At 41.7% G+C, this 25,261-nt stretch overlaps 1 protein-coding gene across 1 annotated transcript in view; it reads right to left on the reverse strand.

The window, feature by feature from the left end:
* LOC140479364 (bromodomain-containing protein 3-like) overlaps window positions 1–25,261 on the reverse strand; it is a 101,136-nt gene that overhangs the window by 45,955 nt on the left and 29,920 nt on the right. The window contains exons 8-11 of the mRNA XM_072573275.1: window positions 17,178–17,362; window positions 5,961–6,248; window positions 5,765–5,913; window positions 5,549–5,683 (exon numbers count right to left, since the gene is read on the reverse strand). Coding sequence (XP_072429376.1) covers window positions 5,549–5,683; window positions 5,765–5,913; window positions 5,961–6,248; window positions 17,178–17,362 — 757 coding nt within the window. The remainder of the gene's footprint in view (window positions 1–5,548; window positions 5,684–5,764; window positions 5,914–5,960; window positions 6,249–17,177; window positions 17,363–25,261) is intronic.

The raw sequence follows: 25,261 nt of genomic DNA on the forward strand, positions 1-25,261 counted from the left end.
TTCCTGGATGTTTAATGGCTTATGATTTTTGAGATGATGATTTGTGGCTCAGGTCGGAGATTCAGGTTGTAAGTTTGCTCGCCGAGCAGGTAGATTTGTTCTCAGAAGTTTCGTCACCATGCTAGGTAACATTATCAGTGAGCCTCTGGTGAAGTGCTGGTGTTCAGTCCTGCTTTCTATTTGTGTGTCTTGGTCGGTTATGGTGGGTAATATCATTTCCAGTTCTTTTTCTTAGAAGTTGATAAATGAGATCCAAATTGGCGCGTTTATTGATGGAGTTCCAATTTGAATTCCAATCCTCTAGGAATTCCCATCCAATTCTCTTTTTAGCCTGTCATAGGATGGTGTCCTTCTTCATCTGTGTGTAAGGATACTAGTGATAGCTGGTCATGTCTTTTGGTAGCTAGTTGGTGTTAGTGTATCCTGGTGGCTAGTTTCCTGCCTGTCTGTCCAATGCAGTATTTATTGCAGTCCTTGTGATGTATTCTGCAAATGACATTTGTTTTGCTGGTTGTTGATACAGGGTCCTTTAGGTTCATCAGTTGCTGTTTATGTGTTGGTAGATTTGTGGGCTAACATGATGCCATCTCTGATATATTGATCTTTGATGTATGGTAGTGTGGCTAGGGTCTCAGGGTATGCTGTCTTTGTATTTAGGTTTGTTGTTTAAGAATTGGACCCATTGTTCTATACAATGTATTCAAACAAACACTACATTGGACAGACAGGCAGGAAACTAGCCACCAGGATACACAAACAACTAGCCACCAAAAGACATGACCAGCTATCACTAGTATCCTTACACACAAATGAAGGAGGACAGGCGAAACAGCGACATGGATGGGAACTCCTCGAGGACTGGAATTCAAACCAGAACTCCACCAACAAATACATCAAATTCAACCCCATTTATTAGCCTCTAAGAAAAAGAACTGGAAATGATATCACTAAGACACACAAATAGAAAGCGGGACTGAACACCAGCGCTTCATCAGAGGCTCACTGATAAATGTTACCTAGCATGGTGACGAAACTGCTGAGAACTGCTACCAGCTTGGCAAGCAAACTTACAACCCGACGTTTAGTGGTATTACCATTACTGAATCTTCTGCTAGCAACATCCTGGAAGTTAACATTGACCAGAAGTTGAACTGGGCCTGTCATATAAACACAGTGGCTACAGACGCAGGCCAGAAGCTAGGAATCCACAGCAAGAAAATTCCATCCTGTCTCCCAAAAGCCTACGGCCATGGCACAACTAAGGTGTCTGATGGAAGGCTCACCCTGCAGCTGCAACAACATTCAAGAGGGTTACCACCATTCAGAACAAAGCAGTTCTCATGCACCACAGAAATTCACCAAGGCTCATTAGATAGCATCTTCTGAATTTCCATCATCAGCTAAAAAGTCAGAGCAGTAGATACATGGTATGCCACCACCTGCAAGGTCCCTTCCAAGCCATCCACCATCCTAGCTTAGAAATGTCACTTTCTAAAATCATGGAACCTACACCAAATAAACTGCAGTGGTGTAGCTGTCCACCATCTTCTCTCAAGCAACTAGAAATGGGCAATGAACGCTCGCCCAACCAATGACACCCCATTCCACGAATGAATATAAAAACTATTAACTGAGATAGAAGCAAAGTCGGATAATAGCATGAGGATGAAAATACATGGTCTTAAGGATAGTGCTAATCTATGGTTGGAAGGTCAGATCAGAATCAAATGACACCAAAAGTTGTGAATGAACTAGCTTAATCTTGTGCTGCTACCATGCAAAGGGATGGCATCAGTACTTAGGAAATGGAGTTTGGCGCAGAGAAAAATAGCTTCAGTTTTCCTAATATATAATTGGAGAAAATGTCTGTTTAGCCATTGCCAGATATTAAATAAGCAATGTGATGGCAGCAACGCAATGGGCAGCAAGGCAGCTCAGTGGTTAGCACCGCTACTTCAAAGCACCAAGGGACCCGGGTTCAATTCCAATCTTGGGCGACTGTCTGTGTGGAGTTTGCACATTCTCCCTGTGTCTGCATGGGTTTCCACCCGGTGCTCCCATTTCCTCCTACAATTCAAAAATGTGCAGGTCAGGTGAATTAGCCATGCCAAATTACCCCATAGTGTTAGATGCAAATTAGTCAGTGAAAAATATAGGGTAGGGAAATGGGCCTGAGTGGGTTACACTTCAGAGGGTCGTTGTGGACTTATTGGGCTTCCATACTGTGGAATGGATTGGCAAAAGATGGTAGCAAGGTAGAGGTGGACATCAGCATATAATGTAAAGACTAGTGTTATGCTTTCAGACAATGTTGTCGTTGAGAAACAGAACACTGTTACTGAAAACTTAAGGAAATACCAAAAGGCAGAGAAGAGGAGATACCACTGCAAATGATACACTTGCTGTAATTAGATGGAGAAGAATGGGACTGGGTGTGTGCAGTCTCACCCAGCTGACTGTGGGGTGTTATTGTAAGAGGAAGTTGACAATATCTTTGTCAAAGGTTGCAAAAGGTTGAGAAGCATGAGAGGGAAAGTTTATCTTTTGTACAATCATGGAGAAGATCATTTATGATTTTGATGAAATCCATTTCTGTAATGTGATGGAGATCCAATTTGAGGGATTTAAGCATGCAGTAATTTATACAGAAGAGCGAAATTAATACAAAAGCAAAATACCACAGATGTTCTTAATCTTGAAATTTGTTTGCATGGTTTACTATTTAACTTTCAGGGAATCACCAGTGCCACTTAGCTTTATTAATTCATATCATTAAGCTTGTAGTATTTTATTCAAATAATTTGGGAAAACAGGCAATCACAAATTTGCAACAAAATTGGTAATAAATTTTCTTGATGATATGGCGCATCTGAAAAAACATGGGAGAAACAAAGTTAAAGACAAGGAGGAAAAATATTCTAAGTATTTGTCTGATGGTTTTGGTTTAAGTTTCTATAAAATCAAACTACAAGATATGAGAGAAGGAAGAGCAAAGAACATAGGGAGTGGCAGACAATTTTATCTCCTGCGATGGAAGATAATTTAGATTTTGAAATCAAATAGCAGTTTGATTTCAAAACAGTTGTACATTGTTGAGCAAACAACTGTTTATTTATTATCCAATTAAAATGTATAGTTACTTAGTTTAACATTCATTATAACAGCTCAGTATTCAATCTTTTTTGTGGCCTGAGCTTTGAAGGATTATGGCAAAATAGATTAATTTCAAGTTTTGTGGATGCCTGTTTTTTCCCTTTTAAAAACATTTCCAATGAAAGGTCACAATTGAACTTTAGTTGAAAGACCTACAAGTATCATGGGACTTCAGCTAATTGCTCAGACTTACTACACAAATCTCCTTCCTGTGATTTATGGATGCCTTGTTGCGATATTGTTTTGGATATCAGTTGAGGAAGGTCTGCCCAGCTTATCTCTCTGCCTTCTGAAACATCTTTGTTTCCCAACGTTAAATTTGATTGTTCTCCTTAAGAGCTGCTTTGCAATGCTGTTTCCTGAGAAAGCTGCATCGACAAAGACCTCAGTCAAAACTGCACTCATCTCGTGACTTGCACGCCTACACCAGATGGATAACCATATGAACAGTCAACTATTCGCCTATTTCTTCAAGAAACAAGCATCATTTGTCAAAGGTGCTCTCCCCTCCACCAAAGTGAATCTCTAGACAGAAATTGAGTTGCTTCCCTTTACTCTTTGCATGCATGTGTTGCAGTTTATTAAGAGGTGTAAAATTTACATTACAAATTGTGTTGGACAATTTTGTCTTTGTTGAATAAATTTGACTTAAATAGATCAATAATGTTGCATTTATTAAAGAAGCCTGTTCAATGGATCTTTTTATTCCAATTCAAATATAGGGAAAACATACCATTTCATCATTTCTGGCCAATTATATTATTCTGCATACTAAATACCACTTTCATTAAGTACATGTCACACAGAAATGGAAAAGGCTCAACTTCAAATCCAGTAACAAATTTTTGTTCACAATAAGTTGCTCAGTTAGGTTGGACTGAAATCTGCAAATTTTCCAATTTAGCAACAATAGAATTTTTGAGCCCCCTTTCATCATTTGGTAACTCAAACCTCTAACAAAGAATACCAAAAAAAGTTAGAAAAATTTAGATAAAATAAACACATTCCAAACAATACAAAGCTTTTCATTTGGAAATACTGGAGATTTCTAATCTTAACTTTGGTGCAATTGTAAAATTAAATAGAATTACAAATCTAGTTATTAGATGCGAACAAAATGACTTGGGAGTCAGCTGACTTCCACAAATTGTTGAAAAAAAAAGTTTATAAAGATTGGAGTGGCAGACTGATTAAATCAGGGAGAAATAATCCATATTTATAACACAAAGGATAAATACTGACTGACAAGGGACATCAGATTCTGTAACAAAACTGAAACTATATATTATGTCAGAACATACTCAACAGGCCTAGAAGAACTCGCTGCTCAGCTCACCATCTAGCAAAAACATAAACATCAAAAACTGACCAGATATTTATACCGAGAAGATGCAAATACATTTCCTCTACCCTACAATCTCCTCCCAACCTGAAAAACAGTGTAATTCCATTGAAAATACATCTTTTGTCAAATTAAATCTTACAGAAGCCAATTTAAATTCTTTCAGAGTGAGCATCTTTACTATATATCTAGTAACTATATATTTCATTCTCAGCATTGACCCTACTCTAATCAGCAAGAACTGCAAGAACCTGTATTAGTGTAGCCAAAACAGAAAATATCTCCCAACTGACAAATCCAGAAAACATGATTAACACACCTCTCAATCCACATGGAATTTTGAAATCACAACAGTTGAAGCATTACATTTAACGTGGAAGCATTCATGGTTAATTTATTAGGAATGACAAATTCAAAACCATACACAAGATATTCAAGCAAAGTTCGACTCGACATTAATCAATTTGAAAATAGCTGGAAAAAGCAGCATATGCTACATATACAAGCAAGTCAGCCAGCAGCACCTACAAAATGAAACACCAAGTTTATATTCCACAAATAAGCCTTCATCACATGATCAATTGAAATTTGATAACCAATTTTTCTATTTGATGACTAAATTCTTGTGCATTAAGAGTTTGCAGCTTTTATAAGACGTCAATTTGTCTTCCAACTTTACTGTTTATATTATTTATAAAATCTTTCTACCTTAATTGAGTTCAACATTTTCAGGCTTCTTAAAAAAATTCTGGAATGCCTGATGAATTAGCTGGTCTTTCCCGGCCATTGATTTTGCATTTTGTACTGGAATATACTGCATTTCAAGCAATATAGATTATATAATCGAATGGTTACTGTTCAGCGTAAATGGACAATTCAAAATGTCAAAAGGATACTTCAGCTTCCAATACAACATTGTTCAAGATCTAACATTAATAACTAGCTCCATTTTCTATACTGCTGGAAAATAACAGATCTGAGTGAAGTTGGGAGGATAGTACAGATCAATTGTACCTGGCTGTATACATGTACGTACAGAGGTTGATACCTAACCTGATTCAGTGTCATTGCTATCTGAAGAACTAGATTCACTACTGCTGCTGTCACTTTCAGAGTCTGAGGAACTGCTGCTGCTTTCACTTAATCTTGAACATTGGCCCATATCTATAGCTGGATTATTCTTCTGAGCTGTAAAAAAAGTCAAAACATTTAATTTGAAGACAAAAAGAAAGGGCATGGTATTACAGTTTAAGCATACCAAGTACATACAGTTTGTCTGTTTTTTTCCAGCGTTCAGCTGCCCACTCACATCCTGCAATCTTTTTTCCAGCTCTTGCTTTTTCTCCAGTTGAATTTCTTCTTTAGATTTTCCGGAAGACTTTTTAGCTACATAACGCAGTATCCAAAAATGCATTAGACTCAGCATCATTCTAAATGAGAATATCTATACTGTCGAATTTCATACTTACGGAAAGTTTTTATTTGCTTTTTTCTTAGACAAGTATTAACATGTCTTTCCAGGTCTCTCAGTGTAGAGGACTTTAAAGTTTCAAAGTCAATTTCTATCTCATCTGGATTAGAGTCCCTTAAGGACGGCTCTCGTGCCTGTATTATATGAACGATGCGCCCCAATTTGTCACCAGGAAGCTTGTTTATATCAAGACTTAATCGTCTCTTTTCATCATAAGACATTGGCTTAGCATCATCTTCCGATTCACACACTGGCATATGCTGCTTAATTTTCTTTGATGTTCTGCATTATAAAATGCATTTATTTAAATAGATTCAGTCAATAAAAGATGCATTACAAACATTTCTCGCCTATGTATGGAAACTCAAAGCTACAATGCTTGGCTGTAACGATGGAATCAGATTTTGTAAAATCGAGCACAGTTAAATATATGCTTCACAGAATCAGAATAATTTACTTATTTGGTCCACAGGCCATCACCAAGACAGCCATTAAAATATAATTTGTTTATGGAGTTTTCTTGTAGAAATGTTTACAATACTGAATGTTACAGTCTGTAATTGACAGCAATATAATTTGTAAGTTGTCTGAATGGGTCACAAAGTTGCAGTTATAAGACCCTGATTAAGTACAGTAGCGCCTCGACTTACGAACTTAATCCGTTCCGGGACCCGGTTCACGAACCGAATCAATTTTTCCCATTGTTCGGATAGTGTAAGAATGCTTGGACGTAGCAACGAACTCTGCTCACAGCGCACGCGCCAAAGACGAACTGAATGAAATCACGCAGGGCCAGAGAGCTTTTGCGTTCAACAAGCGTGTAGCAAAGCAGAACAATGAAACCATGTGGTTGCACACAGGCTTTTTGCGTTCGTACCTTCATTGGTACCTTGAATTTCGTATGTACTTTGAAGCAAAATTTTACATACAATCCTGTTCGTAAACCGATTTGTTCGTAAACGGGGTCGTTTGTATGTTGAGGTGCTACTGTATTATAATTGGGATCATTTTATTTATTTACATTGTTTCAACAATAATAGCCAACCTCCTGATGATTATTGCAAACTAGGAGCAAGAATAGGTCACTCAGCTCTCACATCTGCTGAGATAAGAAAATAATGTATAACTTTATTATTCCATATTCCCATCAATCAGAAATAACAATTTACCTCCTGATCAAGAATCTGGTCTCTCGTCACCATAAAAACAAAGACTATGCTTTCACTGTCTTTTGAGCAAGAGTTCCAAAAAAACGACTTTGCATTATTTGTCTTATGGGGCTGACCCTTTATTCGGGGGGGGGGGGGGGGTCGGTTGGAGGAGGTGGAAGTGATCTCTAGTTCTATGTTGTGCCATAAAAGGAAACATCCTTTCCAAATGCACGAGTCTGCCTTGTGTGATCTTTCCTCATCCCTCCTGAAGGGCTTATGCTCAAAACGTCGATTCTCCTGCTCCTCGGACACTGCCTGATCTTCTGTGCTTTTCCAGCACCCCACAACTCTGATCTCCAGCATCTGCAATCCTCTCACTTTCTCCTCATAAGATAACCTGCCTATTCCAAGGATTAGTCTAGTAAAACATCTCTGAACTATTTCCAAATTTATATTCTTCCTTAAATAAAGAAATCAATACCTTGTGCAGTACTCTACACAAAGTTTCAAATGTTTCATATAACTGAAGCAGAACGTCCTTAAATTTTGTATTCAACTCATTTGCAATGAAAGCATTCTGTCAGACTGCCTTATTGTTTGCTATGCCTGCATGCTAACCTTTTGCAATTCATACATTAGGAAATAGAAGATGACAACTAATTGCAGAAATTCCAAACTCAACTGGCCTTCAAGAAGTTAGGTGAGTGACAAGCAAAAGCATAGAATAATGGTTTTGTCAATCATAATCAAAAACAGTTCAACACAATATGAAATACCATTGTAGTAGAACACAAGATTTAATCTTGTTCCTGTTTCTTAAGGTTCCTTGAGCCTATTCTGCCATTCATTATGATCAAAACTGACCTGCTCCACACAACTCAATTCCCCGATAGACTGGAGTATCAATGTCTTAGCCTTTAATATAATCAACCTTTAAGTACTGACAACTCAAATCCTGAATCCAAAACTCTAAACTCTCAATTTTGAATGAAGAAATTTCAACCATTTTACACTTTACCCTGAGACTGTGTCCCAATGCGTTTGATTCTTCAGTCAGAGGTGGTAACTTCTATGCCCACTCTATCAAGCTCCTTCAGAATTATGTATGCTTCAATGAGATCACATCTCACTCTAAACTCCAACTCTCTAGGTTTTGCTTTTTTTAAAAAAAATAGGCTGAATAAACTATTTCTCATACCAGGTACAAATCCAGTAAAACTTGTGACAAAACAATTACCCTTGGCAAAACATCCTTGCCTCCTGAAAGTTACTGCCTTCCAACACCAACATGTAGGTGGTAGATCAGCACAGTAAAACTGTTCATGACAGGTTAAAATAAAAAGTATGTCTAAAAAAACTTAGAGGGACAATTTATTGCCAACTTTACTGGTCCTTTATGGGTTTCCATAATTTGCCTTTACTGGTTGTAATAATGCCATAAATTCAGCAACCAGAGTTCAATTGATAACCTCTTGGTGAGGATGAGCTTTACACACTTTGGTAAGGCCCATGGCAGAACAATGGAAAATGGTCCAGCAGATTGTAAAAGTTTAGTCATCAGATATATTCAAGACTGAGATTGATAGATTTGCAGGAACTAATAACATCAGGGGATATAGGACTAATACAGGTAAATGGCATTAGGTAGATGATCAACCATGACCTTGAATTGGCAGAGCAAGCTCAAGCAGGCTGAATAGAGATTAGAGTGGTGCTGAAAGAGTACAGCAGGTCAGGCAGCATCCGAGGAGCAGGAAAATTGACGTTTTGGGCAGGAGACCTTCCTGATGAACGTCTCCTGCCCGAAACGTCGATTTTCTTGCTCCTCGGATGTTGCCTGACCTGCTGCGCGTTTCCAGCACCACTCTAATCTTGACTCTAATCTCCAGCATTTGCACTCCTCACTTGCACCTCAAGAGGCTGAACAATCTGCTCATGATTTATGTTACAAACCAGGGGGAATCAGAATTCAGCACATTCTTCATTATGCAAAATAGTGATTTCAGTTTTTACAATTAATAAGTCAAGTCATTAAAGGCTTGTACTTTTTGCTCCAGTAAGCAAGGCTGTTTCAACAAAATTATTAGTCAAGCACCATTGCGTACTTTTTGCATGCTATTTAAACTAAAAAAAATTCATTCATCAGATAAATTGATAAATTAACAGAGTCAGAGATGTACAGCAAGGAAACAGACCCTTCAGTCCAACTCGTCCATGCCAACCAGATGTCCTAAAATTAATCTCATCCTCATTTGCCAGAATTTGGCCCATATCCTTCTAAACCCTTCCCATTCATGCACCCTTCAGATGCATTTTAAAATGTTGTAATTGTACCAGGCTCCACTACTTCCTCTTGCAACTCATTCCATAAATGCATCACACTTTGTGTGAAAAAGTTGCCAGAGGTCCCTTTTTTTAAATGGATATTTTTATTGAAGAAAAAGGAAAATTTTTAAAACATTTTTATAAACTTACAAAATAACACAGACAAACATAAACGCTAACATTCTATTAAATATTTAATAAATAACCAAAACACAACAGACACAAAATAAAGAGAAAATAAACCACTCAACTAAGAACTAATCTAACCTACAAATAACCAAAGCATATAACAGAATATCTTACATAACATAGTAAATAAATAATGAAGTACATGCTCAGAGTGAATTAACATCAAGACAATAACAAAACCCGTATGCATATGGGATTCCTCCCCGGGGGCCCCCGGACCAGCCAGAACCACTACCACAACTAAATAAAAGCCCTTGACAATATGGCCAAAATATCTGTATCTATATAGTTCAGGAAGGGCTGCCATATTTTATAGAATTATTCAGTTTTTGGTGCACCATATTTGTGAGGAAGTCAGGAGAATACATTCCATGATTAACCTGTGCCAATTCGAAAGTCCTGGAGGGCCCTCAGCTACCCAATTTATTAAGATATTTTTCCTTGCACAAAAGGAGAGAATGGAAAATAATTTCCTCCTGTGCACATTCAAGGGAGCACAGGTTCGAAAAGCCCAGGAGAAGAGATACTGGATCTACTCCAATTTTTGCTCTCAAGATTTCTGTCAGCACGTTTACTACTCTGGTCCAGTATTTACAGATCTTATGACATCTCCATAAACAGTGTGAGAGAGTGCCCACTTCTATTTTACATTTAGGACACACTGGAGATGTTCATGCTCTAAATTTTGCCAATCATTCCGGTGCTATATGAGTCCTATGGAGTATCTTTAGTTGGATGGCTTGTGTTCTATTACAAATGGGAGATCTTTCTGGCATTTTCTCAGATTAGATTAGATTAGATTAGATTAGATTACTTACAGTGTGGAAACAGGCCCTTCGGCCCAACAAGTCCACACCGACCCGCCGAAGCACAACCCACCCATACCCCTATATCTACCCCTTACCTAACACTACGGGCACTTTAGCATGGCCAATTCACCTGACCTGCACATCTTTGGACTGTGGGAGGAAACCATGTCGTCCCACATCTCTAAACAGATGTCCAACCCCAATTCCTGATTCCATGTTTTAAACAATTGTTCCATGTCTTTCAATACTTAGTTCTGTAATGAGTGATAAAGAGTGCTGACCGAGGGTGGACCCATTGGCCATAACACACTTTCCCTATCAGAAGAGCTATCCAATAATGTGGTCTTCTTCTGTATATAGTCTCGAATTTGGAAACATCGATAAAAGGTCTCCATTAGGCAGTCCAAATTTCTGGTGCAGCTGTTCAAAAGACATCATAACCGCCCATCGAACAGATCCCCTAATACCCCTGGACCTCCAGGTTCTAAATGTAGGGTCTGTGTGCCCCAGTTGAAAATCCCATGCTCCCACTATAGGAGTATAAGGAGAGGTTTTTTGTGAATTACCATTGTCTTACCACATTATCTTCCAAGCTTTAATTGTATTTAATACAATGGGGTTTTTATAATGGTCCATAATGACTTTCATCTTATCTAAAAATAAGAGGTCAACGAGGGGACACTTTTCTTGAGAAGCCTCAATGTCCAGCCAGATTGATTGTGGGTCACACGAGACTCTGTCGGCTACGTAGCTTAGAGATCTCAGCAGGTACTTCCTAGAGTCTGGAAAATCCAGTCCTCCCCTTGCTTGTGGGAGCTGCAGCTTCTTGCATTTAATAAGGGGCCGTCTATGATGCCAAATGAAAGTACCAAGCCAACCGTACAGTTTACACAATGCCAGCCTCGGGCTATTCTCACAGGGTATAAGAGACGAGACAAAATATTCTTTTTAATTAGAGCTATTCTGCCTAACCAAGATATCGGGAGATCCCCGCAGCATTGAAGATCCTTATCCTCTCTAATAGATGCACAAAATTGGCTTTGTACAGTTGACCAAAAACTGGGGTGATAAAAATCCCTAAATATAAAAAACCCTCCAGAGACCACCGAAAGGGAAAGCAAAAACTGTCTGATAAATTGGACATACTAGCGAGACCGCCCATTAGCATGGCCTCCAATTTTGTGAAATTGATTTTGTAGCCTAAGAACGCACTGAATAAATTAGTTACTTGGATCAAGCAGGGCACAGATATCAAAGGATTACTAAGAAAAAGAAGAACATCATCAGCATAAAAGGTAATTTTATGTTTACCTGAACCATTCTTTGGAGCCATTATATCAGAATCGGTCCGTATAGCTTCCGCCAGTGGTTCAATTATTAGCATAAATAATAGCGGAGAGAGGGGACATCCCTGATGACAGCCTCTACCCACACTGAAGCTATCCGAGCCTAAACCATTAGTAATCATGGCCACTTTGGGATCATTGTACAGTATTGAGACCCATTTGGCAAATACCTCTCCGACACCGAACTTTTCCAGTGTGTAAAACAGACATGACCAGTCAACCCAATCGAATGCTTTCTCCACATCTAAAGAGACTACTATTCCCAGTATTCTTTCCTGATGACAGACTTGGGTCATATTTAAAACCCTTCTAATATTATTAGATGATCTGTGGCCCTTGATAAACCCCATCTGATCCTCTTTTATAACGTATGGTAGAACTCTCTCCAGCCTTAATGCTAATGTTTTAGAAAGAATTTTAAAATCTACATTTAGCAAAGATATTGGCCTGTATGATGTGCAATCTTCTGGGGCCTTTCCTTTAAGGATGAGAGAAATATTTGCTTCTCTCAAAGGCGGGAGGCAGCCCGGACTATATGAATAATTGTACATGTCTACAAGTGGACCAGCCAGTACCCCTATAAACCCTTTGTAGAATTCAGCCTGGAATCCATCTGGGCCAGGTGCTTTACCACTCTGAAGCTGCCTGATCGCATCAAGTACTTCCTGGGTTGTCAGGGGAGCATTCAGGATCAACACCTGTTCCGGGTTAAGTCCAGAAAGGCCAGGCTTTTAAAAAAAGGACTCCATCTTCTTAGCGCTGTCTTCACAATCCTGTGATTTATACAGATCAGAATAAAACTTTCTGAAGGCTGTATTGATCCTTTTCTGGTTATGAGTCAAAGTACCTGCACTTTCTCTAATGGATGTGATAACTTGAGGGGCCTTTTTTTTCTTCTTGCGAGATAAGCCTGGTAGATACCTAGCCTGTCGCTGTATTCATATTGTCTTTGTTTTGCAAATAATATTTCCCTCTTTGCTGTTTGGGTCAGTGCAGTACTCAAGGCTGTCCTAAGAGCTGTAATCCTTTGTAATTTAGCAATAGAGGGCCTATTATCATGTGCTATCTCAGCTACCTTCAAGTGAGCCTCGTGCTGCTGTTCTCCCTTTTGTTCTTTGTGTTGCAGAGTATGAAATAATGAGACCTTGCACATAGGCCTTAATGGTCTCCCACATCATCGACGGGTTACTGGCCATGCCTAAATTAGTTTCCAAAAATGTTTTAAATTCTTGAGTGTAATATTTTATGAATTTACTATCCTTCATTAAGAAGGAATCTTAACGATACTCTGGTCTCATCATCCCTAGTCTTGCATAAATACTGGAGCATGATCAAAAATTATTATATACCTATTTTGCAGAATAATATGGAGTTCAAAAAGGTCGAGGGAGCAAAAAACGTATCAATTCTAGTATGACACTTGTGGGTTATAGTAGAAAGTAAAGTCTCTGCCCTGCGGATAAAGGCACCTCCACACATTTATTAACCCTAGCTCCTTACTCAAATCCGGCAATTGTCTGGATCTAGGAGATATACCCGCAGTACTCTTGGGTATCCTGTCTATCTCTGGGTCCATAGTACAATTAAAATCTCCTCCTTGAATCGTGAGACGAGCCCCAAAAGCCATCAATTTGGAGAACGCTTCTGTTCTAAATTTGAAGGGGTGTGCTGGGGGGCAATAAAGATTCAAAATTCCATACTCCTCTCCATTTATGAGAGCTTTGATCAGTATATACCGTCCAGATTCATCTTTTATCGAATTTAAGAATTTGAAAGGAAGGTTCTTCCGAATGAGAATGACTACGTCCCTACTTTTGGGGCTAAAAGATGAAAAGAAGGCCTGATCAAATCCTCCTTGTTGTAATTTTAAGTGCTCTTTATCCAGTAAGTGCATCTCCTGTAAGAGAGCTATATCAACTCTTTCTTTTTTAAGGTTTTATAGTATTTTCTTCCTTTTGATTGGAGAATTACTCCCCTTGACATTCTAGGTACACTACCTAATCAAATGACTAACCATGATCGTCCAGGCAAGTCAAAGACCCCCCTGGGAGGAAGAACCCCACCTAAAACACATTTAAAAAGGAGATTTTCCCCCTTGTTCCCAGGGTTCATCACTACTTATCAATAAACCCACTGCATCCTCTCCCAACCAGTGCCCCGCCCTCAACCCAGATACCACATAATAGAGTGAATAAATTTGCGTGTACTATAAAACCAAAGTTAAAATTGAGTGCCCACCCTCCACACCCCCACCAACACGTTTAGTAAAGATAATACACAGTATAAACATATAAAACTATAAAGTTACAATCCCAGCCAGTAATAGATAACGAAGTATAATAAAAGAAGAAAAAAGAACCCCATTCTGAAAAAAAAATTTGAAGAAAGACAGAATGAATGCCTCTCTTTCTTTCCCCTTCCCCCCCCCCCCAACACGAATCAACTAAGCCGCCGGGCCTGTAAACAGTAAGAAAATCGCAGAGTAGGTAACAAATAAGCCCCCCCCCACACCCCGCTCCCCAGAGACAACATTAAACAATAAAAGGTGATGAAAAGAGACAGAAAAGATCAACCGGGGAAAGAGGGGGCAAAATAGCATCATTAGCCATACGGTTTAATTCTTACAGTCTATTTAAGAAAGCCCAAAAATTCTTTAGCCTTCTCTGGTGATCCGAAGTTATAAACAGATCCTTCATGGCTGAAGAGCAGCGTTGCTGGGTTACACAAGGAATATTGGACGTTTAAGTCTCTCAGATGCTTCTTCGCCTCATCAAATGCCCTCCTTTTGTGGACCACAGCTGGAGAAAAATCCTGGAATAGCATAATCCTAGAGCCCTTGTACACTATGGCCTGGGGGTCCTTCCCCAGGATTCAAGAGGCTTTCAGGAACATCTGTTTCTCTCTGTAGCACTGGAGCTGGAACAGGACCGGGTGGGGGCACTGGTCCGACCCGGGCCTGCTTATAGTAACCCAGTGGGCCCAGATTGCCCACACCTGGCCTGTTCTGGACTCCAGCTTTAATATTTCAGGGAGCCATTGCTCCAAAAAAAAAACAAAACACAGCCAGCTGGCCTTCCTCTTCCTGTTCAGGAAGGCCCAGCAAATGAATTTTTTTTGATGACCTAGATTATCGAGGTTAATGTGCTCCTCTAAGCTCCAGACTCGTGTTCGAGAGCCCAGACCCGGCCCATGGCCGATTCAGTGGCAATCTCCGAGGTTGTGGCCTTTAGCTCCGCCCCTCCAATGCGATGTTCGAGCTTTTCAATTTCTTGGTCGTGCTTTTGCAGCGCGACCAAGAGTGACTCCCACCTGCTCCTGGATTCTTCGATGAAGACATCAATCCTCTCCCGCAGCTTGTTATTAAGGCTCGCCTCTGCAGGTAAGTCCCCCTGAGGTGGCCACAGACATCTCCACTGCTGCTGGAGGGGGTGGGGGAGGGGTCCCTGCCTGTTGAGAGTTGTGGCCATTTTTTCCTTTAGTCACTTTAAGCACAGCACCAACTGTTCAAGTTTGGTGCTAAATGACTAAATATGCTGGGTAAAAGTTATTTTAAAATGTTTTAGAGGATGTGGTGGAGGCGGGCACTCCACTTTGCCTGAGTCTTGGGCAGAGCACTACAGACTCAGACTTGCTGGGTTGCCGCCATCTTGAATCTCCTCCCCGAGGTCCCTTTTAAATCTCCCTCCTCCAACTCTAAACCTATACCCTCTTGTTATGGACTCCATCACCCCAGGGAAAAGATCTTATGTGTTTACCCTATCCATGCCCCTCATGATTTTATAAACCTCTATAAAAAGGTCACCCCCTCAACCTCCAAAACTCCTAGGGAAAACAGTCCCAGCCTAAATCAGTCTCTCCCTCCAAACCCAGCAACATCCTCGTAAATCTTCTGAACCTTTTCAAGTTCCACAACAGGAGTCCTATTAGGAGGGAGACCAGAATTGCACACAATATTCCAAAAGTGGCCTAATCAATGTCCCTAAAAGCCACAACATGACCTCCCAACTCTTATACTCAATGCTCTGACTAATAAAGGAAAACATACTAAACATCTTCATGAAAAAAAAAATTTTTCTCCCCCAATTACAGGGCTTTATTAGCAGGTCAACAACCTGAAATGTTGTTGTCCCTCTTTCCATAGATGCGGCTTTGCCAGCCCTGTTCAACATTTTCCATTCTCAAATTTTCAACAGTCAGTACTTGATGGTGGCAGAGTATAACACTCCAGCCAGAGCTCCTCTGCTACACTTGTTCTCTTTTCAACTTTTGACTTATCCAGAGGGAATGGAGGTGATGACTCTAGACCAGAAGCCGCTGCTGATGAGTCACGGAGGAGAGTTGACAGAGCAGAGGCCAGCAACGGGGGAAAGCAAGCCCTGGAGAAAACTTACCTTGAAGCAGCTATGACCTGGTACAGAGCAAACTGGAGCAACAGTTGTTGGACTGGGGTCCAGTGCGATTACCTGTGAAAGCCCGTATGCTGAGGTACTGCAATGTAATGGGATTACAGTGAGAGAGAGACTCAGTGAGATCCTTGTATAAAGAGGAGGGAGAACTTCAAGGCAGGCACCCTCAAGAGGATTCGCAGTAAGGTTAAAATCAACAAGGCGGAAGTGAGTACTGCAGATGCTGGAGATTAAATTCAAGGTTAGAGTAGTGCTGGAAAAGCATAGCAGGTCAGGCAGTAACCGAGGAGCAGGAAAATAAATGTTTCGATTTTACAGCCCTTCATCAGGACTGTAACGTTTATCCTTTTAACTATGTCATACTTCTATGTTATACTATGAATCACTAAAATAAATGTAACTACTTTTTCTTTTTTATTCCTCCTTTTGTATTGAAGATTTTTACCTGAGTACACTGTACTCAAGATGGCATCATAAGTGGTGACATTGTAAAATTCACTGTACAACCCTGTACTTGAGTATACGTGACAAAAGGATAGTCTATTGTTTTGCTTTTTATAAAACTTTGGTATATTAAGCCGACCCACTGAAGTTCATCATCCAGAATACATTCTGCACCCTCAGTGCTTCCAAGTGATGCTCAAAACTGGAACATGGGTGGCATGTTTTAAAAATCATCATTTGGTTATGGAACATTCTGGGATCTTCTGTGAAATGCAACTGATGCATTTTGAATTTTTTGGGTTGCTGTTCAATTTCCCAGGTCATTTTAGCTTACCTTAATATTAAGTAAAATAACAGCATTTTAAAATCAAACTGCAGAAGTTGATTTTAAAAGCAAATGTTTTTACTAGATTTAAAAGAAGAACTATTGACGACAAAAATAGGACAACATTCTCACTCATACTTTACAATCTAAGCGCAGTGTCTTCATGAATAGCAGAAATACTATTTGGAAAATATGGTGACAAAAATCCACTTGTACCTTCTTTCCTCAGATCTTTTCTTGTATTTCTTTTTCTGCAATTGCTTGGATTTGGTTTTCTTCCTTTCACAGTTTTTCTTAAATTTCTTATTTTTTCTCCTTTCCTTTTTGACTTTCTTCTTTTTCTTCAGTCTAGACAGTGGAGCTCGAGTTAACGCTTTGAGCTGATCATGCACGGCTTTCAACTGTGGAAGATCATATTGAAAGTAGTCAAAATCTCCACATAGTGAGTTAATATTGCCATACTGAGTTTGATTATCTCCAAAACTAGTTGTCAGAACAAAATTGATTTGGCCTGCCTGCCCTCTTCCCCATTCTCCTGAGCAGTACAATAACCTTAGATTCCTTTGTAGATTAAAATCTGTCGACCTCAGCACTGAATACATTTTGAACTCAATATCCATTGCTCTGTTGGAGAGAACTCCAAGAACTGACAGTCCTAGAAACAAAATTCTCCTCACTGGCCTTTGAAATGGAAGCTTCCTGATGTTTGAATTCGGATATCAGTATCTCATTTGCTGTGAACAGCCAATGGAAAATGCTACATTATACAATCCACCAGTTTTTGTGTCATATAGTGAACAGACTTGCCATCACACCAGTACTGAAATTCATACTTTTTTAATGCATTCATGAGATGCCGGCTGTGCTGTTTGGACCACCATTTACTCTCCATTCTGAACTACCCTTGACAATATGTGCAGAGCTGCCTTCTTGGAACACTACACAGTCCATTTGGTGCAGGTACACCCACAATTCTGTTAGGCAGGGAGTCCCATAATTTTGACCCAGTGACAGAGGAAATGGCATATATTTCCAAGTCAGGTTGGTGATTTGTTTAAAGGGGATCTTCCAGGAGGCAGAGTCTAATTTACCTGCTGGCCTTGTCCTATTGGCTCTGGGGTTAGAAGTACTGTCCAATTAGCTTTGGTGAATATCTGCAGTGACTCTTGTATAAAAAGGTACATACGGCTACTGAGCATCAGTGGTGGAGGTAGAGAATGCTTGTTCATGTGGTGCCAAATCAAGTGTGCGGCTTTGACCTAGATTGTATCAATCTTCTTGACTGTTGTGGTCTAATCCAGACAAGTGGGGAGTATTTCATCACATTCCTGACTATGATTTGTAGATCACGGATGTACTTTATCCTCTGCAGAGTTCCGAGCTTCTAACTTGGTCTTACAGCCATAGTACTTTTTTGGTCATTGTAGTTCAGTTTTTGGACTATTGTAATCTCCAGGATGTTTCTAGTGGGAGATTCAGGGATGATAATGAAAGTCAAGTGAGTGGTACAGGATTTTTGTTTTGAAAATTCATTTGTGGGAAGTGGGAAGTGGGAAGTGGGAATTGCTAGCTGGGTCAGCATTTATTGCCAGTCCTTTGATGCCCTTGCAGGGGTGAGCAAACTTCTTTAATCACCGATGACCAGTGATTGTGGGTAGATTTCAATGCAGGTGTGGTGCCAGGTACGTAGGCCACGTGTCCCAAAGTCTAATCGTATCAAACAGCATATTGTTCAACTGTTCATAACAAGATAGATATTCATTGTACACAAACAGCCCACTCTTGCAAAACTTGTAACCATGTCCAACAAGATATTTTCTTTTTCCAGAATCACATACAATGTAATAGAACAGCGCTTTGGCCCAGTTTGTCCACACCAAACATGATGCCATTCTAAATAAATTCTATATGCCTGCATATGGTCCTTCTATTCCTTGCCTGCTCAGGGTGAAAAAGCTCAATGTGCCTTAATGATTACCACCCAGTTTTGCTCTGACCTCCATAACCATGAAGTGCTTTGAGGGGCTGGTCATGCCCCACAGACTCTAGCCTCCCAGCCTGCCTTGATCCCCTGTAATTTGCTTACTGACTTAAGTCCACAGTGGATGCCATTTTCCTAGGCCTGCACTCATTCCTAGAATATCAAGGCAACAAAGACACCTGTCAGACTCGTACTCATCAACTACTGCTCAACCTTCAACACCGTAATCCCCTCCAGACAGACCAAAACTTCATGACCTAGGTCTCGGCTCCACCCTCTACAACAGGATCCTCAGTTTCCTGACTCACAGACCACAAATCAGTGAATATAGACAACTGCACCTCCTCCACCATAACCCTCAACACTGGAGTCCCCCAAGGATGCATTTGTAGTCCCTGTGCACCCACAACTGGGTAGCCACAAATTCCAAACAAATGCCATCTACATGTTTGCTGATGACACGGTTGCGATAGGGCGAATATCAAACAACGAGTCAAAATACAGGAGTGAGAGTTTGGTGTTGTACTGCAATGATAACATCTCTCTCAATGTTTGCAAAGCAAAAGTACAGATCAATGACTTCAGGAAGGAAGGAGAACAGGCCCCCATCTACGTCAACAGTGTGGAAGCTAAGAAGATTGAGTGTATCATGTTCCGAGGAGTGACGATAACCAACTTGTTCTGGACTTCCCAGCAGATGCAACAATCAAGGAGGCACAACATCTCTTCTTTCTCAGGCAGCTGAGGAAATTTGGCATGTCCAAAAGGACCCTCAACTTTTACAGTATGCTTTCTAAAGGTGCATCTATCTGGGTGCACAATGTCTTGGTACGGCAACTACTCTGCCCAAGTCCATAGGAAACTATGGAAGGCTGTGTGCACTGTCCAGGAGGAGAAAGTGAGGACTACAGATGCTGGAGATCAAAGTAGAGAGTGTAGTGCAGGAAAAGCACAGCAGGTCAGGCAGCATCCAAAGAGCAGATGAATCGACATTTCGGGCATAGAAATGAGGCTTGTGGTCGGGGCTGACAGATAAATATGGGGGGGGGGGGGGGGGGGGGAAAAGAGAGAGAGGGAGGGGGAAGGTAGCTGAGAAAGCGATAGGTGGATGAAGGTGAGGGAGAAGGTGATAGGTGGGGGGCGGAGGTGATGGACAGTTCTGGAGGGTGGTGGGGGTGGGGGAGAATTGAGGAAGCTGTTGAAATCCACAAGGTTAAAAACAATGACTGCAGATGCTGGAAACCAGATTCTGCATTAGTGCTGCTGGAAGAGCACAGCAGTTCAGGCAGCATCCAAGTAGCTTCAAAATCGACGTTTCGGGCAAAAGCCTTCATCAGGAATAAAGGCAGTGAGCCTGAAGCATGGAGAGATAAGCTAGAGGAGGGTGGGGGTGGGGAGAAAGTAGCATAGAGTACAATGGGTGAGTGGGGGAGGGGATGAAGGTGATAGGTCAAGGAGGAGAGGGTGGAGTGGATAGGCGGAAAAGAAGATAGGCAGGTAGGACAAGTCCGGACAAGTTATGGGGACAGTTACTGAGCTGGAAGTTTAGAACTAGGGTGAGGTGGGGGAAGGGGAAAATGAGGAAACTGTTGAAGTCCACATTGATGCCCTGGGGTTGAAGTGTTCCGAGGTGGAAGATAAGGTGTTCTTCCTCCAGGCATCTGGTGGTGAGGGAGCGGCAGTGGAGGAGGTCCAGGACCTCCATGTCCTCAGCAGAGTGGGAGGGGGAGTTGAAATGTTGGGCCACGGGGCGGTGTGGTTGATTGGTGCGGGTGTCTCGGAGATGTTCCCTAAAGCGCTCTGCTAGGAGGCGCCCAGTCTCCCCAATGTAGAGGAGACCGCATTGGGAGCAACGGATACAATAAATGATATTATTGGATGTGCAAGTAAAAAACTTTGATGGATGTGGAAGGCTCCTTTAGGGTCTTGGATAGAGGTGAGGGAGGAGGTGTGGGCACAGGTTTTACAGTTCCTGCGGTGGCAGGGGAAAGTGCCAGGATTGGAGGGTGGGTCGTAGGGGGGTATGGACCTGACCAGGTAGTCGCGGAGGGAACGGTCTTTGCAGAAGGCGAAAAGGGGTGGGGAGGGAAATATATCCCTGGTAGTGGGGTCTGTTTGGAGATGGCGGAAATGTCGACAGATGATTTGGTTTCTGCGAAGGTTGGTAGGATGGAAGGTGAGCACCAGGGGCGTTCTGTCCTTGTTACGGTTGGAGGGGTGGGGTCTGAGGGCGGAGGTGCGGGATGTAGACGAGATGCGTTGGAGGGCATCTTTAACCACGTGGGAAGGGAAATTGCAGTCTCTAAAGAAGGAGGCCATCTGGTGTGTTCTGTGGTGGAACTGGTCCTCCTGGGAGCAGATCCGGTGGAGGCGGAGGAATTGGGAATATGGGATGGCATTTTTGCAAGAGGTAGGGTGGGAAGAGGTGTAATCCAGGTAGCTGTGGGAGTCGGTGGGTTTGTAAAAAAAAAAAGTCAGTATTACACCTCTTCCCACCCTCCACCACCTCCAAATGGACCCCACCAGAGTTATATTTCCCTCAATACTCCTATCAGCATTCCAAAAAGATCATTCCCTCCACAATTCCCTCGTCTGGTCCACACACTACTTGGATGCTGCCTGAACTGCTGTGCTCTTCCAGCACCACTAATCCACACCCTTAACCAGCCCACACCCAACTCCTGACTCCTTTCCCTGCCACTACAAGTAGTGCAAAATGTGCGCCCACACCCACTCCCCTCACCTCCGTCCAAGGCCCCAAGGGATCCTTCCACATTTATCAGAAAGTTACTGTACTTCTACCAATCTTCTGGAATTTTTTTGAGGATGTAACTCTGAAGATGGACAAGGGAGGTCCAGTGGATATAGTGTACCTGGACTTTCAGAAAGCCTTTGATAAAGTCCCACATAGGAGGTTAGTGAGCAAAATTAGGGTGCATGGTATTGGGGGCAAAGTACTGACTTGGATTGAAAATTGGTTGGCTGACAGGAAGCAAAGTAGTGATAAATGGTTCCCTTTCGGAATGGCAGAGGGTGACCAGTGGGGTACCGCAGGGATCAATGCTGGGACCGCAGCTTTTTACAACATATATTAATGATACAGAAGATGGTATTAATAGTAACATTAGCAAATTTGCTGATGATACTAAGCTGGGTGGCAGGGTGAAATGTGAGAAGGATGTTAGGAGATTACAGGGTGACCTGGACAGGTTAGGCGAGTGGTCAGATGCATGGCAGATGCAGTTTAATGTGGATAAATGTACGGTTATCCACTTTGGTGGCAAGAACAGGAAGGCGGGTTACTACCTAAATGGAGTCAATTTAGGTAAAGGGGCAGTACAGAGAGATCTGGGTGTTCTTGTACACCAGTCAATGAAGGCAAGCATGCAGGTACAGCAGGTAGTGAAGAAAGCTAATAGCATACTGGCCTTCATGACAAGAGGGATTGAGTATAGAAGCAAAGAGGTTCTTCTGCAGCTGTACAGGGCCCTGGTGAGACTGCACCTGGAATATTGTGTGCAGTTCTGGTCTCCAAATTTGAGGAAAGACATTCTGGCTATTGAGGGAGTGCAGCGTAGGTTCACGAGGTCAATTCCTGGAATGGTGGGACTATCTTATGTTGAAAGACTGGAGCGACTGGGCTTGTATACCCTTGAGTTCAGAATACACAGAGAGGATCTGATTGAGATGTATAAGATTATTAACGGATTGGACACTGGAGGCAGGAAATGTGTTTCCGCTGACAGGTGAGTCCCAAACCAGAGGACACAGCTTAAAAATAAGGGGTAGGCCATTTAGGACGGAGATGAAGAGAAACTTCTTCACCCAGAGTGTGGTGGATGTGTGGAATGCTCTGCCCCAGAAGGCAGTGGAGACCCAGTCTCTGGATTCGTTTAAGAAAGAGTTGGATAGAGCTCTCAAGGATAGTGGAATCAAGGGTTATGGAGATAAGGCAGGAACAGTATACTGATTTAGGATGATCAGCCATGATCATAACAAATGGTGGTGCAGGTTTGAAGGGCAGAATAACCTACTCCTACACCTATTGTCAATGTCATCTACTGCATCGGTTGCACCCCAATGTAGAGGAGACAGGACGCCTTCTTGCGGATCTTTTCAGAGAACATTTCTGGACATCCGCACCCACCAACCCCACCACCCCCTCCCACTCCAAGGACATGCAGGCCCTGGGCCGCCTCCACCACCAAACCGTTTACCACCCGACACCTGGAGGAGGAATCCCTGCAACACACGGGATCAATGTGGATTTCAACAGCTACCTCATTTTCCTCCCCCCCTCCCCCCCACATTATCCCAGTCTCAAGCCTCCAACTCTGCACCGCCTTCCAGACCTGTCCATCACTCGCCCCTCTGACCTATCACCTTCTCCCTCATCTTCAACCACCTATCGCTTTCTCAGCTACCTTCCCCAAAATGCCACTCCCTCCCATTTATCTCAGCCCCAACTCGCAAGCCACATTTCTGATGAAGGGGTTATGCCCGAACCGTCTATTCTCCTGCTCCTCGGATGCTGCCTGACCTGCTGTGCTTTTCGACTCTCTACTGTCTGCCCAGTCCAGACAGTCAGTCACAGAAGCCCCCTGTACATGGACTCCAATTACATTTCTTGTTGGCACGGAAAGGCTGTAAACATCCCACCCCAGTAATACTCTCCTACATCCTCGTCAGTCAGGAAGATACAAAAGCTTGAAAACACATGCACACACACGTACGGCTTCTTCCCTGCCATGACTAGACTGCTGAATCGATTCTCTGACTTCAATAATTTTGATCTTGTGAATGTTGATCTTAGTTCTCACACTTGCGCAGTGTAACCTATATGCGTCGCACTGTCTAAACACCCTACGATCTGTACATCCTTGCTTTATATGATTTCCCTATACTGCTCACAAACAAAGCTTTTCATTGCATTAGGTACGTGACTACAATAAATTAAATGCCTCTTAGACGTTGCTATTGTATCTGCTTCTACCAAGTCCCCTCGCAGCACATTCCAAAACACACCCTCTTGTGTAAAGACTTAACTCACATCTCACTTTAAACCTGTGTCCCCTATTCTTTGACATTTGTACCTTGGAGTACGACTACCCACACTATCCATGCTTCTCCAACTTTATACACTTGTATCAAGCCTCAGCCTCGCCACACTCTAGTTCAAACAATCTAATTTTGTCTATACTCTCCTTTTACAGAACATACTCCAATCAGGCAAAATCCTGGTGAACCTTTTTGGCGCCTTCAGAAGTCTCCACATCCTTCACATAGTGCAGTGACCAAAACTGCATACAATCTTCCAAATCTGGCCTAACTAAAATCAAATGCAGCTGCAATATGATGTGCCAACTTTTATACTTCCGTGCCCTTACCAATGAAGGCAAGCCTGCTGTAGACCTTCTTTTAACACCTCATCCACTTGTGTTGCCACTTTTAGGGAGCTACAGACTTGCTACCCAAGATGTCTCTGTATATCAATGTTCCTGCCATTTACTGTATTTCCCCTTGCAAATGACCTCCCGAAATGCATTACCTCACACTCATCAGGGATTAAACTCTGCCACTTCTCTGCCCTACTCTCCAACTGATCTATATCCTATTTGACAATCTTTCTCTATCCACAAGTCCACTACGGTTTGTGTCATCTACATGTTTACTAATCAGACCATCTGCATTTTCAACTAAATCATTTATATACATTACCAACAGGTCCCAGCACTGATCCTTGAACGCCACCACTGGTCACAATCCTCCAGTCAAAAAAACCACTCAACTACCCTCTGATTTTTATGACCAAGCCAATTTTGCATCCAACTTACAACTCACCATGAATCCTATTGCCTTAATCTTCTGTATCAGCCTATCATGACAGACCTTGTCAAATGCTTTAGCAAAGCTCCTGTAGACAACATTCACTACCCCACCCATGTCAAACATCTTTATCACTTCCTCAAAAACTCAAATTTGAGAGACAAGACCTCCCGTGCACAAAGCCATACTAATCTCTAATAAATTTGAGATTTGCTAGATAATCTGAAGTTTACGAAGAATTATGCTGATAACCAATTTAGGATCACAGTTGGACCAGTGGTGTGATGTGCTTGCATGAACTGGAAGTTATGTATATTCAAACACAGGACCTTTGCCTTTGCAGACAAGAAAATATGTTCATGCACTGCATCTATTCCAACTCAACAAAATAGGTGACAACCATTTGCTGGTTCATTTCTCAGGGCAATGACCTGATCAATTACAGCCAACCTGCTTAATATTTAAACAAAGCCTGGCAGTATTTGTTGATCAT

This window comes from Chiloscyllium punctatum, chromosome 7 (genome assembly GCF_047496795.1).
Source record: "Chiloscyllium punctatum isolate Juve2018m chromosome 7, sChiPun1.3, whole genome shotgun sequence".
NCBI lineage: Eukaryota > Metazoa > Chordata > Chondrichthyes > Orectolobiformes > Hemiscylliidae > Chiloscyllium > Chiloscyllium punctatum.